At 38.5% G+C, this 18,292-nt stretch overlaps 1 protein-coding gene across 1 annotated transcript in view; it reads left to right on the forward strand.

The window, feature by feature from the left end:
- The first annotated feature begins 1,490 nt into the window (after positions 1-1,490).
- KLF7 (KLF transcription factor 7) overlaps positions 1,491-18,292 on the forward strand; it is a 93,737-nt gene continuing 76,935 nt past the window's right edge. Inside the window, exon 1 of the mRNA XM_058186420.1 lies at positions 1,491-2,253. Within this exon, the coding sequence (XP_058042403.1) occupies positions 2,035-2,253 (219 nt within the window). The 5' untranslated portion in view covers positions 1,491-2,034. The remainder of the gene's footprint in view (positions 2,254-18,292) is intronic.

Consider the following 18,292-nt stretch of genomic DNA (forward strand, 5'->3'; position numbering starts at 1 on the left):
ACAAAACTAGACAGCTTCTTTCAGTTGAATGTATGTATATAAACCCAGCCGCAGCATTACAAAGATAGTTGACCAGGCACTTGGGTTGGTAAGGAATACTTTTTAAGTAAAAGTTTTTACTGTTACGTTTTTACAATTTTACAATGGGAAACGAAATTTGTGTGCGCAAAACAGACAGTATTATAAAGTATGGAATGGAGAATTACATCTTACTTAAATCTCTCTGTATTTACTGGGCAAAAGCTCACTTCCCTCCCACCCCCTTCCAAAAGAAGTTTGGGAAAGTCAATGTCATTCAGGCTAACCATTTATGGAAAAACTGTTAAGATGTTTATGTAAAATGCAATACACAAAGAGGCCAGTAGTTTTTTTTTTTTTTAAATAATAGCAAATGGATTCAGGCGTTATATTGCAACATTTTCAAACACCTTAATTAGGATTTCATTTAGGTTCCCAAAATTTTGCTCTCCTTTTCGCTCCTCTCCCATCCATCGCTGGGTTGTCCAGTATTCCAAGCACAACATTCTTGCACCTAATTCTTACTTGAAATCTTCGCTACACTTTAGCATTTCCCGTTATTTTCTTTCTGGGAGCCAAGCTGGCTCTGCAACGGAACGGAGCGGAGTCTGCCTACGCTTCTTTGCTACAAGGAAGCGCGTCCGAACTCCGAGCTACTTGGCGCTACAAGGTCAACTACACAGCAGAGGGATGAGGCTCCATCCTGGGCAGACTTTACTTAGAAGGAAGTCCGGAGGAGTTCAGTGAATCTTAATCCCACGTAACGGGGACTATTGCGCACTTCGCGCTAAATTGCTAGTTTGTAGCCAGTAAGAACGCCAAGCCGCGGGGATGCTTAGCTTCTTTCACGGACTCGCTGGTGTTTCTCCCTCCCCACCCTCGCCCATCTCCCCCGATTGGTGCGTGGAGTTCCCGCTGCCTTTTCAGCTATACAGATCTACGGATTCAAAGGCGGACCTGCATTTGACAGTGAAATAACAGAGCCACGACCAACTAAGGAAGAAAGGCGCCCCAGTTGCTCATCATCATCCCTGTCCGTCCCTAAATCCGCAGCCCTCCTTGCGGGCCAGGTATCCTGGTTTATCCCCATTCTCCAGCTTGCGGCCGTTTATTCTCCTTGTCATTCAAAAGGCAGGCAGGCAGGCTGGCTGGCTGGCTGGCTGGCTGCACTGCAAAGACATCCCCTGGAAATTTGCATGTACCAGAGCTCGCCTACCACGCCATCTAGCCCTCTCCCAAGTCTCGGCGCCCAGCACCGAGCCCTGCCCGCTTATATAGTTCTCTAAAAATAGCTCCCCTTACACTGCCTTATAAGGCGGCAGTCGGATGAAACCCTCCTCCAATCCCTCCGGCTCTTCCGTGCTCTGGCCCCTCCCCTCTTCCTCCAGGAAGGCCGCGATTGGACCTCTGTGACTTCATGAGCGGCCCTTTCTTCCCGCCCCCTGTTTACCTTACATGGTCACGCGCTGCCTTAATGGACGGTTTCCTCTGAAGAGCCCACGACTGCGCGGAGAAGGGACGGGGAGGTGGGGGGAGACAGTGGGAGCGCGCCCGGGGAGCGCGCACAAGGGAGAAAATGCAACCCCCCCACAATAAAGAGCAAAGATTGCATTCAGCAGCGAGCAGCAATGCAGAAATAGATGGCAGTCTCGTGTCAGTGAGTTTGCATTCCCCCCCATCTCTGGTCCAAGCGCTGGAGTCAGCAACAGAGCCGTTGAAGGCAATTGCTTTTTACTACAAGTGGAGAAGTTCCCCCCTCTTGGTTGCCTGGCTGACGGCTCGCCTTGTACATGTTTGGGTGCATTTTTCCTTTCTTATTGGGTTGTTGATGGGGCTCTTTTCCTTTTTTTTTCTTCCTTCCTCCACTCTCGTTCCTGCCTTGATTTCCCCCCCCTATCTTTGAAAGTGTGACTACAAATATTCTCTGGTCTCTCTCTCTCTCAAACAAAAGCAAAACGAGAGAAAAAGGACATCTGGATTGATTACGCCTAAGACTCTTCCCCCCCCTCCTTTTTAATGAACAGAACTAAAACCCCGTCACGAAATTTCAAACACAAATCTAAAAGGAAAAGGTTGTGGTTTGTTTTTTTGCTCAGCAGCAACAGCAGCAGCAGCAGCAGCAGCAACAACAACATGGATGTGTTGGCTAGTTATAGTATATTCCAGGAACTGCAGCTTGTCCACGACACCGGGTACTTCTCAGCTTTGCCATCCTTGGAGGAGAACTGGCAGCAGGTGAACCATTTACCTTACTCCTGTAAATCTCTTAAATGCGGGCATTGATGAATCAAAGCCTCTCTTTTCTCTTTTATTTCTCATTTTCTCGCATCTTGGTTTCCCCCTTCTTTTAAAATCAGCTACACTGTTACAGTTTCATTAACAAAGCGATGTAATTGAAAGCTGCTTGCATTAAATCCGAGATCAAAAGAATAATAATAAATCAGGGAACATCCTGAGGTCTGGTGGAAGTTATTTGGAGGTCTTTTAGCATTATGTTTTGAGTTCATTTTAAAAAGGAATAAAGTATTTCCCTCCCCCTTTTTTCTTTGTGAATAAGGAGTGATCACTTTTAACTGGTGTTGACAACTGACAGAAATGGCATAATGTGTTTTCCCTTTTTTACAAAGTAATTGGTGCATAAGTATAAGCCACTTTTTACTGAAAGTAGTTTGTAGGAACATGCTGTATTAACAATAATCCGAGTTTCTACTTATTTTTATTTATTTATTTTTAAAACTTGTGTGAGTGATACTGGTTTAGAACAATGCAATCCAAGCTTATTTCTGCACATCCAACAGAGAGAACTTAGACACTAGAAGAGTTAAGAAATATTACCAAAAACGGAAATTGGGTAATGAGGTTAAAACTCTGCTGGTAGACAATACTGTCAGGAGAAATGGGAATCTAGAGAGAAATCAGAGACTTTTATCAAACCTTTGATTAGCTCAATTATTGAGATGGGGAAAGGGGATGCTTAGCGGTCTAACTATCAGCTGGCAAAATGAAATGTAGCTGGAGAGGACAGCCTTTCCAACAGACTTCTTGGTTAGGGGCAAGATGACACCTAAGGTAGTAGTGTGAGCTTTATGGCTGGGCTTGATTAGTGATTTCTTGGTATTCTGAAAACTCCTGTCTTCAGAGAGAGAGTGTGAGGGGGCAGATGAACTCTGGCCTGTGGAGTTAACAAGACAAGGGACATACACCATGTGGTAGTCGTGTAACTTCCATGCCCATGACTGATACAGCAAGTCATTATCTTGTTCACCCTATATTTTATTCTCTTGCGGTCCAAACATTATTAACTCAGTTCTGGAAGGGGGCAGTAGGGTGCCTTGGATCTTACTGGTCTGGAATGGCTAAACACTAAAATTTAATGTATAATATTTAGCCCCAGGTTTCTTTTTGAATGTATTTTTAAAAAGAAAAATACATTGTGGAAACACTTCAAGTCCTCTTGGTTGTGAAAGACAGAAGCCTGTGTTTGGCTTGCTTGTTACACACATTGGTTAAGGAGTCACATCTGGTTTTCTTTATGGTTCTCCTTTCGGCAGCTGATCCAGTTGGAGTGGCAAATAATTCTTGCCTTAACAATTCTTCCAGTTGCTTCCCAACAGTGGTCTTGCTGTTGCATCAGTTGCATATTAATAACAATCTAGTCCCTTCTAGGCAAGATAATCTGTTGGCACATCCAGCAAGCCTAACACTGATTTTGTCTGCTATATTTTGGCAGATTATTCTACTATAGAAAAAGGAAACTGCTTGTATTTTTTTTCAGTATAAAAGCATTCTGCCTGGAAATCAAAATGGGAAGGATTTTTCAAATGCCAATTTTAGCTTTGGGGGGGGGGCTTTTTTTGGGTTAGATCTTGGTTGCCATGTGAACAAGTCACATTCAAGAAATTTGACATTAATATAGTCAGTGTGTAGAGCACTCTGTTCACATGTCCCTATTTTTTTTAAAAAAAAAATAGTCCCTGTAAGATAACCAGTTTTATCTTCCTATTGTGTGTGTTGGGGGAGGAGCTGAATAGAAACATCGTGCCCTTAAAGCCTCCTGGTGAGGTGGCTGAAACTTAAATTGTTTTAATGGATATTTTTCTTGTATCTTTGTAGGCCAATTTTCTTAAGACTGCTGCTTTAAGGTGGCTTATAAATCTTAAAAGCAAATGAATAAAAATTATCCCCAATATACCGAATGTATACATGTCTCCTCAGAAGAAATTCCAATTGCATCCCATCCCATAGAGCCTTGTTCCAAGTATAAGGGTATAAACCTCAGTCAAACTCTGCTTAAATGGGGCAAGGAAGAGAGTGAATGGAAAGTATCTTGAAACAATGAGTATGAATTCACTTACATTAAAATAATTTTTCAGAGGATATATTTTGCTTTTTCACTCTACTTCAGACATTGTGATTTCTGGAAATACCCTTATGATTATAAAGACAATTAAGTTTCATATATTATAATTTTGTTGAAGAAGCACTATTGTACAGTCAATATTTGCTTCTAAAAATGGATTTGCTAGCTTTAGGTAGCAGCCCCAGGAATCTTAGACCTCATTCGTGTTTTTTAAAAAAAATATGTGTTCAGTTTTATTGAATTGCCATCTAGCAAAATATTAGCAAAACATCTGGGAGACATTGCAAATGAAAGAAGAGCAAGAAGGCTGACTTGCTTTCCCTTCCCCTTTGTCCGATCACAGCAACATTTGAGAAATCTGCTCCAGAGGCTGAGTAAGTAGCATTGGCAATGGATTCCAGATACATTTTGTTCAAAGCACAATTCTTTCCCATTTCCCCATCCCCCATTCTGTCTGCTTCTCCTCTGAATTCCTAAACAAGGTAAAGATACAGCTCTGTTGAACAGACCACTTACATTGATGACTTCAGCAACTTGGAACTTCTCGCTCAGATGAAATCCTTAAGATAGAATAGCATGATATTCTTTTATCACAAGAACGATCTACTAGGAAACCCAGATTTACACAGATGTTATACAAGAACTGATACTACTCATATGCCAAGATGCCTTGCGACTTCCAAGGAACATCATTATGAAAAAACTAATGGCATACTCTTCAACCCAGTTGGGCATTTTAGTTACGGGATACAGTTACTTAAACATCTCCCATTGAATTCAGTGGGATTTCATGGTCCTTCACTTCCATTGGTAATAGTATGTAGAAATAGGTATCATTGCTTTTAGTGGAAGACTTTTTGATGTCCCTGCATGTATTTTGGTGTGAATGACAGCTGTAGAAAACTAATATAGTAACATGATGTTGCTTTAGTAGCCTTCCTTCCTGCCTTTATCTTAGTCTATGGTTTTGTGACTGATGAATTCGGAACAGGAAAAGTTGCATGTAGTTGGCAAGTGTCAAAAACAGAAAACCTACTGTACTGATTACAGCAGTAACTTATGTCAGTTGCTAAATAAACACTTGCTGCCATTCATTCTCCTTGTTGTCCTCCTTCCCTGGTGCTATAGGAAGAGGAAGTTGTTAAGTCTTTCTGAGAATTAGCTGCATGGAAAGTTACAAGGAAGTTCCTACACTGCTCAGAGTTTTTTCTAAAAAAGACCATGTTGCTCTTAGGTCAAAGAAATATGGCAAGCACCATTGTAGCATGTCTGCATCCTTTGTTTTCAGTGCTAATAGGTATATGCTAGAAATACTTGATTAGAACTTTAGAGCCTCCTAGAAATGAAACTACATGGCTAGAAATCCTTTTGGAGTAAAGCGTTCTTAGCATTAAAGGGAGCAAGATAGCTCTCGATATATGTGCCATTTTAAGCTGCTTTGGTGATAGCCAAAGTGTCTGTTGTTCCCACCTTCCCATGCTTGAAAACCCATGTATGTGTACATCAATAAAATACAGGTAGTCCTTGCCTTGCAACCATCCATTTAGTGACTGTTTGAAATTACAGTGGCACTGAAAAAAGTGACTTAGGACATTTTTCATACTTATGACCATTGCTGCATCTCCATTCAGAAGACCGGCATGTATTTATGATGTTTGTAGAGTCCCCGGGTCATGTGATCACTTTTGTGACCCTCTCACAAGCTAAGTCAATGAGAAAGCCCGATTCAATTAACAACTGTGTTACTAACTTAACAACTGCAGTGATTCACTTAACAACTGTGGCAAGAAAGGTCATAAAATGGGGCAAAACTCAACAACTGTGTTGCTTAGCAATGGACATTTTGGAATCAATTGTTGTCGCACATTGAGGACTACCTGTACCATATAGGTAATCTTCCCATAGACATAAATTTGATAGCCAAAGGCAAACAATTCTGCCTCCACATATCACCTCTGGGTAGCTGGAAAAGAGCTCTTCATACAGATTTTCTCAGTGTTATGTTATAGTATTGTGCAGAATTTCAGTGTGGTTTTACAACAGGGCCATAAGTGAGGCAGGGAGGGGAGTTATCACTGGCTGGAATATTCAACCCAGATGTTATTTGGATGGAGAACTACTAGTATTTAAAATGAACCTGTATGGAAAAATATTTAATAGATTGGAGGGGCTTACTTTTTTTGGGGGGGGGCAACTGCTTGTTACATTACTTCAGGCTTACCACACAGCTTGGCTATGTCCTTCATGACTGGAAAAATCAAGATTCAGGCCTAGAATATGCCTAAGCAAGAGCTGGAAATGACTAGAAATGATGACTGGAATCTGAAGTTATTGCTCGCAATGGCTTAAGAGGTGGAAGAAATAATTTATATCTTGTCCATTTACATATCTTTACCATCTGGACTCAGGGCAGATCTTATGAACCCCATGAGGTAGTTTGGCTTACAATGCTATTTATTGAACCTATGTTATGTTTAGAGTTGAGCATACATAGTTATGCTGTCTGTCTGCTATCTCCATAATAAACAAGCATAGCTTTCTCATACATTTTCCAGTCAAAATGCTGTCCCTTTCTAATGGATACTGGGCATTGTTCAAACAGAAATTACTTTCTTTTGCACACATTGCTTACACACACTCTCTCTCTCTCTCTCTGTGGATCTTGGAGAGGCTCTTGGAGATGACTTGACTACCAATGGTGTGTTTTGGTAAAATTTGCTAAGGGCTGTTAGAAGAAAACTTTACAAGACATATAGGAAGGTAACTTGTTGAGAGGCAAACAATAATGCAGCAAGGATTCAGCCTAGTCATTCCAGATAGGGGCAGCTCCTTGTCACCTCTGATCTTCTTAAACTGGTGATCCCAAGCATTGGTTCTGACCTTCAGGCCTTTTGCTTGCAAAGCATGTGTTCTGGTAGCAAACAGCATCCATAGTTGACTTCTCCCTCTCACCTGGCTGTGGAAAAACAGAATAAATTAAATGAAACAAGACAATAGATTCAGATTTGTTGATATACACATTTGCTTACTGCAGACACTTCCTGAATTTAGCCCAGGGTTTAGGTAACCCTTAAAATATAATTTAGGGCTTTAACATTTTTGAATAAGTTGTCCTGGGTTAGTGAGTGAGGTAGATGCAGCTTTTCATGGTTTGAGATCTCATTGGGTATTACAGTTGCCTATAGTGTTTATGTAGCCGTCTAATTGTTTATATTGTATGTTTTATCTAGTTTGCCCTGCATGAATATAATAAAGAAGATGCAAAGCTAGTTATGTGTTTCTGTAATATGTACACATGGCTAAACCCAGAAAAATTGAATATACTTTCTACCTTATGGGGAGAAGCAGATAAAGCTAAAAATTCCTGTTGTATGTATAAAAAACCTGGTGGGTTTGGATCTGGCAAATCATCCAGCACTGATTTTTCTTTTTCTCTTCAGACTATGGAGACCATGTTGAAGTGAAGATTCTGGTTAGCATTGAAGTATGAGTTTAACAGGAGTTGCCTTTTTAAAAGAATCATGGGAGTTACATGTTTTTGTCATTTCTGGAAAGAAGAATGTGTTTTCTCTCATATTTAAATTCTTCCCTCCCCCCATTGGTAGACATTCTTAATGCTCCCATTTACTGAAACCATCTTGACAGCAATAATATGTAAATCATCCTTCTACTGTGATTCCCAAATAACTTTTATTTTTTTTACATTGTGTTTTTATTGTTTGTAAGCCACTTAGAGTTGCTGTGAGCGAGTAGGTGGCAAACAAACAAGCAAATAAATAAATGGGTGGGAAAACTCTTTTAGCCTGACCTGTATTTGTGAATGCAAGTTAAATCCAACAGCTTGGCTGTTGTGTTACCTTGAATTGGGGTTGGATTGACTATCAGTGGTGGTGGTGGTAATGAAAATAAGACCACATGGGTAGCCTGTATATAGAAAAAAGAAAAGAAAGATCTAACTGAAGAAAAGTTCTAGTGCACAAAGTGTTTCTCTTAGAATGATGTAGAGAAAAGAGGGATCTGCTGTATACTTCTGTTGCCAATCTTTTGTGATCATGTTCTTTGTGATAATTGCATGCATGGAATCCCCTTTGCTGGCTGGCCCTGGGAAAAGCAGTCCCTACTTTCAACCATGTTCCGCTCATTTTAGTGATACTACAGTTTGCTCATTTCATCACATATGTAAACTTAGTTTTCACAAAATTTTGTCTTGTTCTCACATGTAGCTCAGAGGAGAGAGGAAAATCTACCTAGAGCCTTGTTCAAGTTGGCTAAAAATCTATATTTAGTTAAGTGCTGTTGAGTTGGGCCCAATCCCAGCCTAAAAATGGATAAATATCTGCTATCTAGTGCTGCCAAACTGACTTTGGAGCAATTAGTAGTGAACATCGGGTCATCCAAGATACTATTTGGTCAGTTTCCTTTCCTGAAATATACTCCACTTACTTGCCTTCAAGAGGTTGGTAGAAAGAAAGTAGAAGCAAGTTTTTTTGTGGAGTCTCATGGAATTGCCCAGTAAGAACAAAGAATAAGATCCTGGTTAATTCTAGTTTACCTAGTCTGGCCTGTTTTCCTTAGTAAAGACCACGATATGTTTTATTGAAACCTGCAACTGACCCTTTCCTGTCTTCTCTCTACTGGGCTTTCAATATGCATTCTGATTAGATATTGAACTTAATTTAATTTTTTGCCAAGTATGTGCAATGATTCTCTTTCCTGAGGCAGATATCTGGCCCTGTGTATTTCTTCAGTAGACAAAATGAAAACTCTGGAAACAAAGGTCTGTCTTCTAGAAGAGCAACTCTTGAGCCTGGATTCTTTATTTAAGTTGGGCTTATAAATCTCATGTGTGGTGATAGTGTATCTAAAGTAGTCACATTTCCTTGAAGGGGAGTTCTACTGATGACTACTTGGACACACTTGGAATTCTCAATCTAGACTAAAGTCTTGAGATTCTGTAGAAATATCCTATCCAAATAATAGCCAAGTCCTCCCGTTTCCTTTTTCTTAAGATCGGCCCAAGTTACCTGCTATAACTTCTTCTGAAAAATATAGTACCGTAAAGGCTTTGCAGGGTTGGAGGTGTAGATGTCTGCTCAGATTATCACATTAGGATAAATTTATTCTGCCAGGCTTTCTGATATGGAGCGTTGACTTTGGAGGCATTCTTAATGCCTCAGAGATGTTACTAAAAGGATGATGGTGCCTCTGAAGTACTCTGAAATCTTGGTGCTGCAGAAGTATTACTGTGATACAACTAATCCAGCAGAACAGTGTTAACCTTTACCCAGACTTACTTTGGCAAATGGGGCTGTTTTGCTGGTCTGTCAGAAATGTTCTACTGCAACTGGAAAGGAATAAATCACACTGTAGGACATTGCTTTCTCTTTGCAATCTCCCATTGTTCTAGAATAATGGGATGCTTGGCTCCTCCATAAATGAAAACTCTGGAAACAAAGGTCTGTCTTCTAGAAGAGCAACTCTTGAGCCTGGATTCTTTATTTAAGTTGGGCTTATAAATCTCATGTGTGGTGATAGTGTATCTAAAGTAGTCACATTTCCTTGAAGGGGAGTTCTACTGATGACTACTTGGACACACTTGGAATTCTCAATCTAGACTAAAGTCTTGAGATTCTGTAGAAATATCCTATCCAAATAATAGCCAAGTCCTCCCGTTTCCTTTTTCTTAAGATCGGCCCAAGTTACCTGCTATAACTTCTTCTGAAAAATATAGTACCGTAAAGGCTTTGCAGGGTTGGAGGTGTAGATGTCTGCTCAGATTGTCACATTAGGATAAATTTATTCTGCCAGGCTTTCTGATATGGAGCGTTGACTTTGGAGGCATTCTTAATGCCTCAGAGATGTTACTAAAAGGATGATGGTGCCTCTGAAGTACTCTGAAATCTTGGTGCTGCAGAAGTATTACTGTGATACAACTAATCCAGCAGAACAGTGTTAACCTTTACCCAGACTTACTTTGGCAAATGGGGCTGTTTTGCTGGTCTGTCAGAAATGTTCTACTGCAACTGGAAAGGAATAAATCACACTGTAGGACATTGCTTTCTCTTTGCAATCTCCCATTGTTCTAGAATAATGGGATGCTTGGCTCCTCCATAAATGAAACTCATCTCTTAGAATGTTGCTATTTCATCTTAGTTCCAGTCACAGCATAACACATCTCTAAGTGCTCATTGTACATCATGCCTTGGTAGTAGATCGCTTCCAGGAAGAATCAACTTCCAGAAACTGCCATTTGTGTAATACAGTGAGAAAGAATGACTAAGGAAGTAAAAAAGCTTTCTTTCACAAATAGCACAAATTATACAAAGTAGAAGTAACCCACTAAATCTTTAAATTACAGATACTTTAATGCAGTATATTTTTCTGCACTGCAAACGTCTTTGTGATGTACACTACAAGTAGAATTGATTTGCTGACATTTTGGCTAGTGCTGGGAAATCCAAAGGGCTGGCTCTCCACGCGAGCTTCCTCAAAGTAAGAGGGAAGGAAGGATCGCTCTGTTTCTGGTCTTTCAGTTTTGTGTATGTTCAGCCAGAAATATCTTTCATATGACTTTTAAATGGGCATTTAAATGATTTATGCACACAAACTCTTTTTTTCTTTTCCCTGTACTATTTATATGCATTTTTGAGCCAGGGTCTGGAGACATTTGAAATTTATAGAAACTGCTTTAATGAGCAGAGTGAGGGTTTGGTGGATTCAGTTAATTTTTTTATCCTTGCCTTGAACCATGAACTTTCCCCAAAAGGCAGCTATTTTTTACTTAAAAAATGAAATCTGCTGATGCTCAGAGCAAACCTCATCAGAAGTGGACCTTCCGACCTTTCGCCGCGAGCTTAAGACCTATTTATTTACCCGTGTGGGACTGGCATAGAACTTTTTAGTTGTTTTTAGGGTTTTAAATTTTTAAATTAGGTTTTTGGATTTTAAAGGTATTTAAATTTGGGCTAAATTTAATAAGTTTTTAAATTGCTATTTTATTGTATGTATTTGACTGTTGTTTTATTCTGCCTGTTCACTGCCCTGAGTCCTTCGGGAGAAGGGCGGTATACAAATTAAAATATTATTATTATTATTATTATTATTATTATTATTATTATTATTATTATTATTATTATTATTATTATTATTATTATTATTATTATACCAGAATTGATTATCAGCAAAATATGTATTATTTTCTCAGATATGTATAGCTGAGAAATTAGTAAGTATATATTATTGCTATATTTCATTTTTAGCTTTGCTGATTAAAAAAATATTTTTATGTAGCCTATTAAATATAACAATATCCTACATGCATTGGTTTTTTTTAGAGCAATGTCTTTACAAAGCTGCATACGAACAAAGACAAGATATAAATATATAACAATCATATTGAGAAACCTTTTAAGAAATATATCAGTATGTTTCCATTTGCCTGGAAACATGTAAACCAGTTATCATTTTAGTTAGAAATGTTGGAAGTATTTGAAGTCAGGTGAATGCCTAAATAGAAGGAAGGCAAAGGGCAAGTTAAGAAGAAAGAAGATCCTCTATTTTGGGGCTGCTACCAATAAGGCTCTGCCTTTCGTTGGCTTTAATCTCAGTCTTAGCAGTATCTCAGTACAGGTAGTCCTCAACTTACAGTCATTCATTTATTGACCATTCAAACTTACAATGGCACTGGAAAAAATGACAACAGGTCTTTGGAGCATCCCCACCATCACATGATCGAAATTCAGGCACTTGGCAAAAGGCACGTATGCAACCGGCTGCAGCGTCCTGAGACCACGTGATCACAATTTGCAACCGGTGCAGCCTGCTTCCAATAAGTAAAGTCAATGGGGGAAGCTGGATTCATTTAATAACTGCATGATTCACTTAACAACTGCAGTGATTTGCTTAATAACCATGTCAAAAAAGATTTCAAAATTGAATGTGATTTACTCAACAACTGCCTCGCTTAACCACAGAAATTTTGGCCTCAGTTGTGGTTGTGACTCAAGGATTATCTGTATGTAGGCAAGTCTCATTGTATATTAAAAGAAATATTACTTAGGCCTGGAATCATACTGATAACCATGCAATGGTTGCATGTATGTTCAAAGCATTGTTAAGGAAAGCAGAAAAATAAAAGAAAATAGAAGAGTTTTTCAAACAGGATAAGGTAAAATTGATGTAACATCACATTAGTGGTAGAAAGTACCCAGTACTAATTTAAACGTTCAGAACATTATTAAAATCAAGCTGGTAGTCAATAATTAACAGCAATAGCAAATACAATGTAAATCATAAGTCAGAATGGTCTTAAAATGATCTAATTTAAGACATCTGATAAATCAAGCAAAAGCTTAGTTATGAAAGAAAAACCCAAGATTTGGATGTGGTACAAGAATGTATGCAGTGTTATAACCCATAAATAGTTTCCATGTTGAATTAAATTCTTTATCAAACTTGTTTTTCAAACATGAGGATATTTTTGAGACTGATGCATACTCCTAAAGCCTAATTTGCTATTCTTCCATAGAAGGAATGATACTTGATTTCCAGTTTTTTTAAAAAACAAACCCCGGTGGCTTTCCCCTAGCATTCAGTCCTCAGTTATTCTGACATTATGAAAATGTAATTCTTTACCTAAGGCTCCGAAAGGACTGTTGCGAATTTGACAAGTGTAAGGATTATGGCATAGTTGTAGCACCTTCACTTTTGCTCTCCAGATCATCACTTAAATATAGAACATCTCTTTGTTCCTATTGCTATAAAACAAGGTTATATTCCCTTCCAACCTTTCTCTACTTGCATTCCTGAAATTGAGGGACAGCTCCTGCCCAGCATTTGTAATCACTGCTAAAAGCTTTTACCTGAAACAGGAGGAAATTTCAGATGTAGATATGCCATCTTCTTGACTCACTCCCTTTGTGTCTCACCCTAATGATTGCATGGTTAATAACAACAACTTTCTTATGATTTAAGACAAAATAACAATGTAATTATATATTTCAACAACAAAAAACCCATTAACAAAAAAAAGTTGTTCATTAGGTAAAATGAAATAAAATAAAGACAAAACAAACAAAATGAAAAACTAGATAAAGTAGGAAAGTAGCTTCTGATTAATGTTATCCGTGGCATGGGGAAAATAAGCATTTCAGATGTTTGTTGTATAATCATTGAAAAATCTAAACTATTAGCCTCCTAACGGCAATTGTGCTTGGCTACCTTGGATAGTTGGATGTTTCAGAAAACCATCAGCCAGAACTGAACCAGCCAGAACAATTTGACACTGGGGGGCTATTAAGTCTTTGTGCCAAGCTGTATAAAAGAATGACAGTGCAATAAAATATGGGCAACAGACCTCATATTCCCTAGTTGGCAAGAACATAGTCAAACTTGGATTGAAGATTCTAGCTCCCTTCTGGTAGCACAAGAGTCAGGGAGTTAAATTTTGCTAAAGCTTTTTGGTGTGATACCCTCAGAACGTTTGTTAGGTAATTAGTTGGAATAAAAGGCTTCTATCCAGGCAGAGGGGGATAATAGTACCATGGTCACTATGAAGATGGATCAAAAGCAAGATGTTTCAATTCCTGATGGGCTCCCCCAGGCTCTAGTGAAATCAGATATTGAAGCGAGAGGCCATGTTGTCTTATGTTCAATGTCTTTTTTTCAAGCTGCATAAAAACCATTTGGGAGATTTACAATAGCCAAAGATTCCTCTGTGAAAATTAGTTTAGTATAGACTTTAGGATGATCAAACCTATAAAATCTCTATAGGAGCTAGGCCTGATTCCAGATGTAGCAAAGAGTTGAATACATTCTGGGGCGTAAAGAGACTTGTTATTATTTTTGATTAAACTGCTTCAGAGATCTTTATAGAGGTGAATCCAGGAGCCATATGGCAGAAGGCTAATGACTGCCCGAAAAATGCAGGAGTGCATTAACAGCCCTATGGTGCAGACTTTGTTCTCTCAAAACCATGGCGGATTGAAAGGATATTCATAGATACAAAACCTTGGTTTATTCAGTGCTGGTGTTTGTTTTCCAACCGTGAATCCAGCTGGCAAATCTTTTGCTGAAGACTGCTACTGCTTCGCTTGCTTTGTGTGAATGCAAGCGCATACAAAAATGAATCCAACTTTGAAGCCAAATGTAGCATAAAGGGAAGGCTATAAAGTTGTTAATGCCACTTGGCCAGAAATAAAATGTAAGATAAACTGTAATGCCATACACAGGCGGCTCCGATCAAAAAGCTGCTAGAGCAGATGATGTTGGACAGGAGCAGTTGTGCCACAGTGGAAAGCAGGACCTTGTGCCTAATCCCTTATCTTCGTCAGTGCTGATTGCAGTGCAGGTTGTTGTGAGGGGCCTGTGTCATAGTAACAGCTCCTTTCCTGAACCTGCTTCCTTTGTATTTATGCTACTGGAAATCATTGCGAGAGATAAAATTTTCTGCTTTCTTGTCTCCTTTTTCTCATCAAATAAAGGAAGTCCTGCAGCTGTGATTTCTTTTTTGTTTGTTTGTTTGTTTTTGAACTGCCTGTCAAATCCCAATAGAATATTCCTTGACTGTATGAGGCTTTGGTACTTATTATCTCACTGAGCATGGACATTAACTCTGTTGACAGAATACGGTAGACGCTATGGTCTTACACATGTGGGGGGGGGGTTCTAGGTTGGGGAGGGCTGATCTTGATCCATTGAGTAGCCCCATATTATTCAGTGAAGTTTTGTGTTAAAAATACGTTACTTCTAAAATGAGAAGAATGAGAGCTCAGATACTTTGCGTTCTCAGAAGTGTTTCCACTTTTCATTTCGGAACCATGGTGATGAAATAAGTTTTTATCAACAACTGGAGAAATGCAGTCTCATCCTAGGGCTGTTTATTTGCATTTAAAACTAGGTTCAAGGTTTAACCCTTGTTTGGATGAAATTCCATGAAAAAGAGTTCAGTTGACAAATCTTTTACTGAAGACCACTACATAAAATAGATAAAGCCTTAAGCTGAGACCATGCTGGAAATAGATAATGAAAGACTATCTCTTCAGATGCTAGAAAATGAGAACTCTGCATTCTGATATCTTCTCTTTCAGTGGTCAGGCGCATAAGCAGCCATTTTTTAATTGTTATTCTTAGGTTTATGAGAAGATGCTAGTGAGAATTGTTGAATTAGGTGTGATACAGAGAAAGTGGCATCACACCTCTTCTTCATAAGCTTGAAGAATCAGAGAAGGGCTGATTTAGCCTGGTCATTAACACAAATGAAATGTACCCCCTACCTCACCCCGACCCCCCACTGAGTGTCTTTTCTGTGGATACTCTTTAGGGAGCAAACCCTCCCCAGCACAGCACTGACCCAATTTGAGTAATTTTGTTTCCCCTCACCCAGAGATTGCATTACTTTCTGATGTTGCTATATTTCCATTGATATGTATTAAAGATGCAATACAATTTTTGGATTAAAATATCTTATTTAAACCCCCTTTATTTGGTTGGAACACATGAGATTCTCCAATTATCCTGAAAACATACTCGACTCAGATTCAGTCTTGCTTACAAAATAGGAATGGAAACAAAAGCTTTCCAAAGTAGGAATATATTTTAAAGCAATTAGGTATTGCCACCTTCTTGATGTATTTAGCTATTTTCTTTGTTTTATATAACACAGATTTTAAGTAGATTTAAAAACATACACACACACACACACACACCTAGAGAACAGTGTCCTACACATAGAACTATGTTCACCATGGTTTGTAGTCTTGATATATAAAGTAAAGATATGTTGAATATTAAATGCCTTTATATAAATATAAATAAAACTTTTATTTTCTATATATTTTTATATTTATTACAAAAAAAGACTGCAAGGCCTAAAAGATTGGATTTTAAGTATCAATCATTCACAGTTGACTAGTAGTTCTAATGCACGTACTTTATGAGTACAGTTTTGTTTATGATTCTAAATCTCACTCGTGTAATCGTCAAGAAAGATTTAATGTTCAGAATAGTGAATACAATGGTAAATATAGTTGTGTAGGGCCACTTTATTGTGAATTGTTGTCTCAGTGGGGTTTCCCTGGCTTTATAATCACAATAAAAGTATGATGCTTGCTATGCAGCAGCACAGCAGTTAGGGACAATTCTCTCTATATATATATGTGGTGCAATCCATAAGCTTTAGAATCAATGGCAAATTAGTCACCAATTTCAGTAATATGGAAATTGGACCCCTGGAACACCTGGCAGCCTTAACAACAAGGCCATTTCTCTTGCCTTGCCTTGGCTCTCTGATTGTATTTGAAATCTATTTTTCCATAGTTGGCTCAGCATTGTGCATGTTTCCCATGTGCACTTGTTCATCAAGAGTTCTTACGTCAACATTGTTTGTGCTTTAGCTATGATTGTATGGTGGGTATTCCTTTGTGGTATTCAAGCAGAGCCTATCTTGAAATATTTTAATCGAAGGATTACTTTGAAATAATTCTTTGAAATCTGTGTGTTTATTGTCATGCAATGTTATAATTACTCCAGAAAAGAAAAAGCTTCCAGGCTAAGGGAGAGAAGGGAAGAAAGAGAGCAAAGAAACATTGGATGCATTAAAAAGCATCTTCCAAATAATGCTTTATCTTTGACGTAGAAAAGTGGTGCTGTCTAATGGAAACCTGGAGGAGTGCCACCTAGGACAAATTTTGCACGTTACTGAGCAGATTGATCTGGTAGTGAACATCTGATGTAAATTCCTTTTGGAAAAAAAAGCTGCATTTAAAAATTAAATAACTGCAAACTCTGGTTTGCAGTTATTTGCTTCAAGACAATTAGCTTCAAGACAATTAGCAAATCTGGTCAGAACTATTCAAAGGAAATGCTTTTTTCAGGGCTGGGCAAAAGTGGCTGAAACTATTTGATAATCTTTCTAAAATGTACCAGTGACGGGTGCTGAAACATGAAAATGTGAATTTTCCTAAGATGGAGGTGCTATGAGACAGTGAAAGGAAAACTGTCTGAAATATGCAGGTAGTGAATACTTGTAAATGTAGTATGGTTGGATTGTTCACATAGCCACAGTTAATGGGCTAGGGCTTAATAGTTCAATCAGCTGTGCTGATACTCCAGGGCTGCTAGTTTCAAAACATTTTTGCTTGCTTTCAGATATAGTTAGTTATCATATGCTAAAAAGAAAGACAGAAACGTGAGACAGAAACAATGTACCTGAGTGAAATATTGCATGCCACCTGGCTGATGGCTTGCAATTTTCACCCCACATAGGTAGTTAGTGGCTATTTAAAGATCTATGGCTCTGTTTCAGATCCTGTTAACTCAAACCTAAGTCCACGTGACTAAAATGGGACTTGTAAAGATATTAGCTATTATCTGAAGCTTTTGTATCTTCAACTGGAAAAGGCTCTCAAAGAAAATCTATATAAAACCTGTGTTCTAATTTTAGAGTTTAAAAAGATGTCAGAAAAGCAGGAAAAAGGATTGGCATGGAAAAGGAAAAGAAGCAAATTTGGTCACCAATTCTTGAACTTCTAAAATATGTCTAGGATTAGGTTATTAGCCTCCAAGATGCCCTGGTAATAGTTTTAATCTGAGATCAAAATGGTTACTAATTCACAATAAGCATATATCTCTGAATATAGGGAGTACAAATGTCCTACTTACCAGAGGCAGCATTGTGACTTCTGAATTTCATTATCTGCAGTGCTGGTTGTTACATCTCAGAGTTCTCTGCCAAAGTTACAGACAATCTTGATATTGGGATGGGTGATGTTTTGTTTCGTTTTTTTTGTTTTGTGGCCATACTATACCAGGCAAAATTATTGTTCTCAAGCAAAATGTGAATTACTATAGGTAATTTGGGAGTGAAAGAAACATTGGAATTCCTAGTGACATAGTATAACTGGATTTCGGGTCAGT

The sequence above is a fragment of the Ahaetulla prasina genome, chromosome 1, assembly GCF_028640845.1.
Source record: "Ahaetulla prasina isolate Xishuangbanna chromosome 1, ASM2864084v1, whole genome shotgun sequence".
Lineage (NCBI taxonomy): Eukaryota > Metazoa > Chordata > Lepidosauria > Squamata > Colubridae > Ahaetulla > Ahaetulla prasina.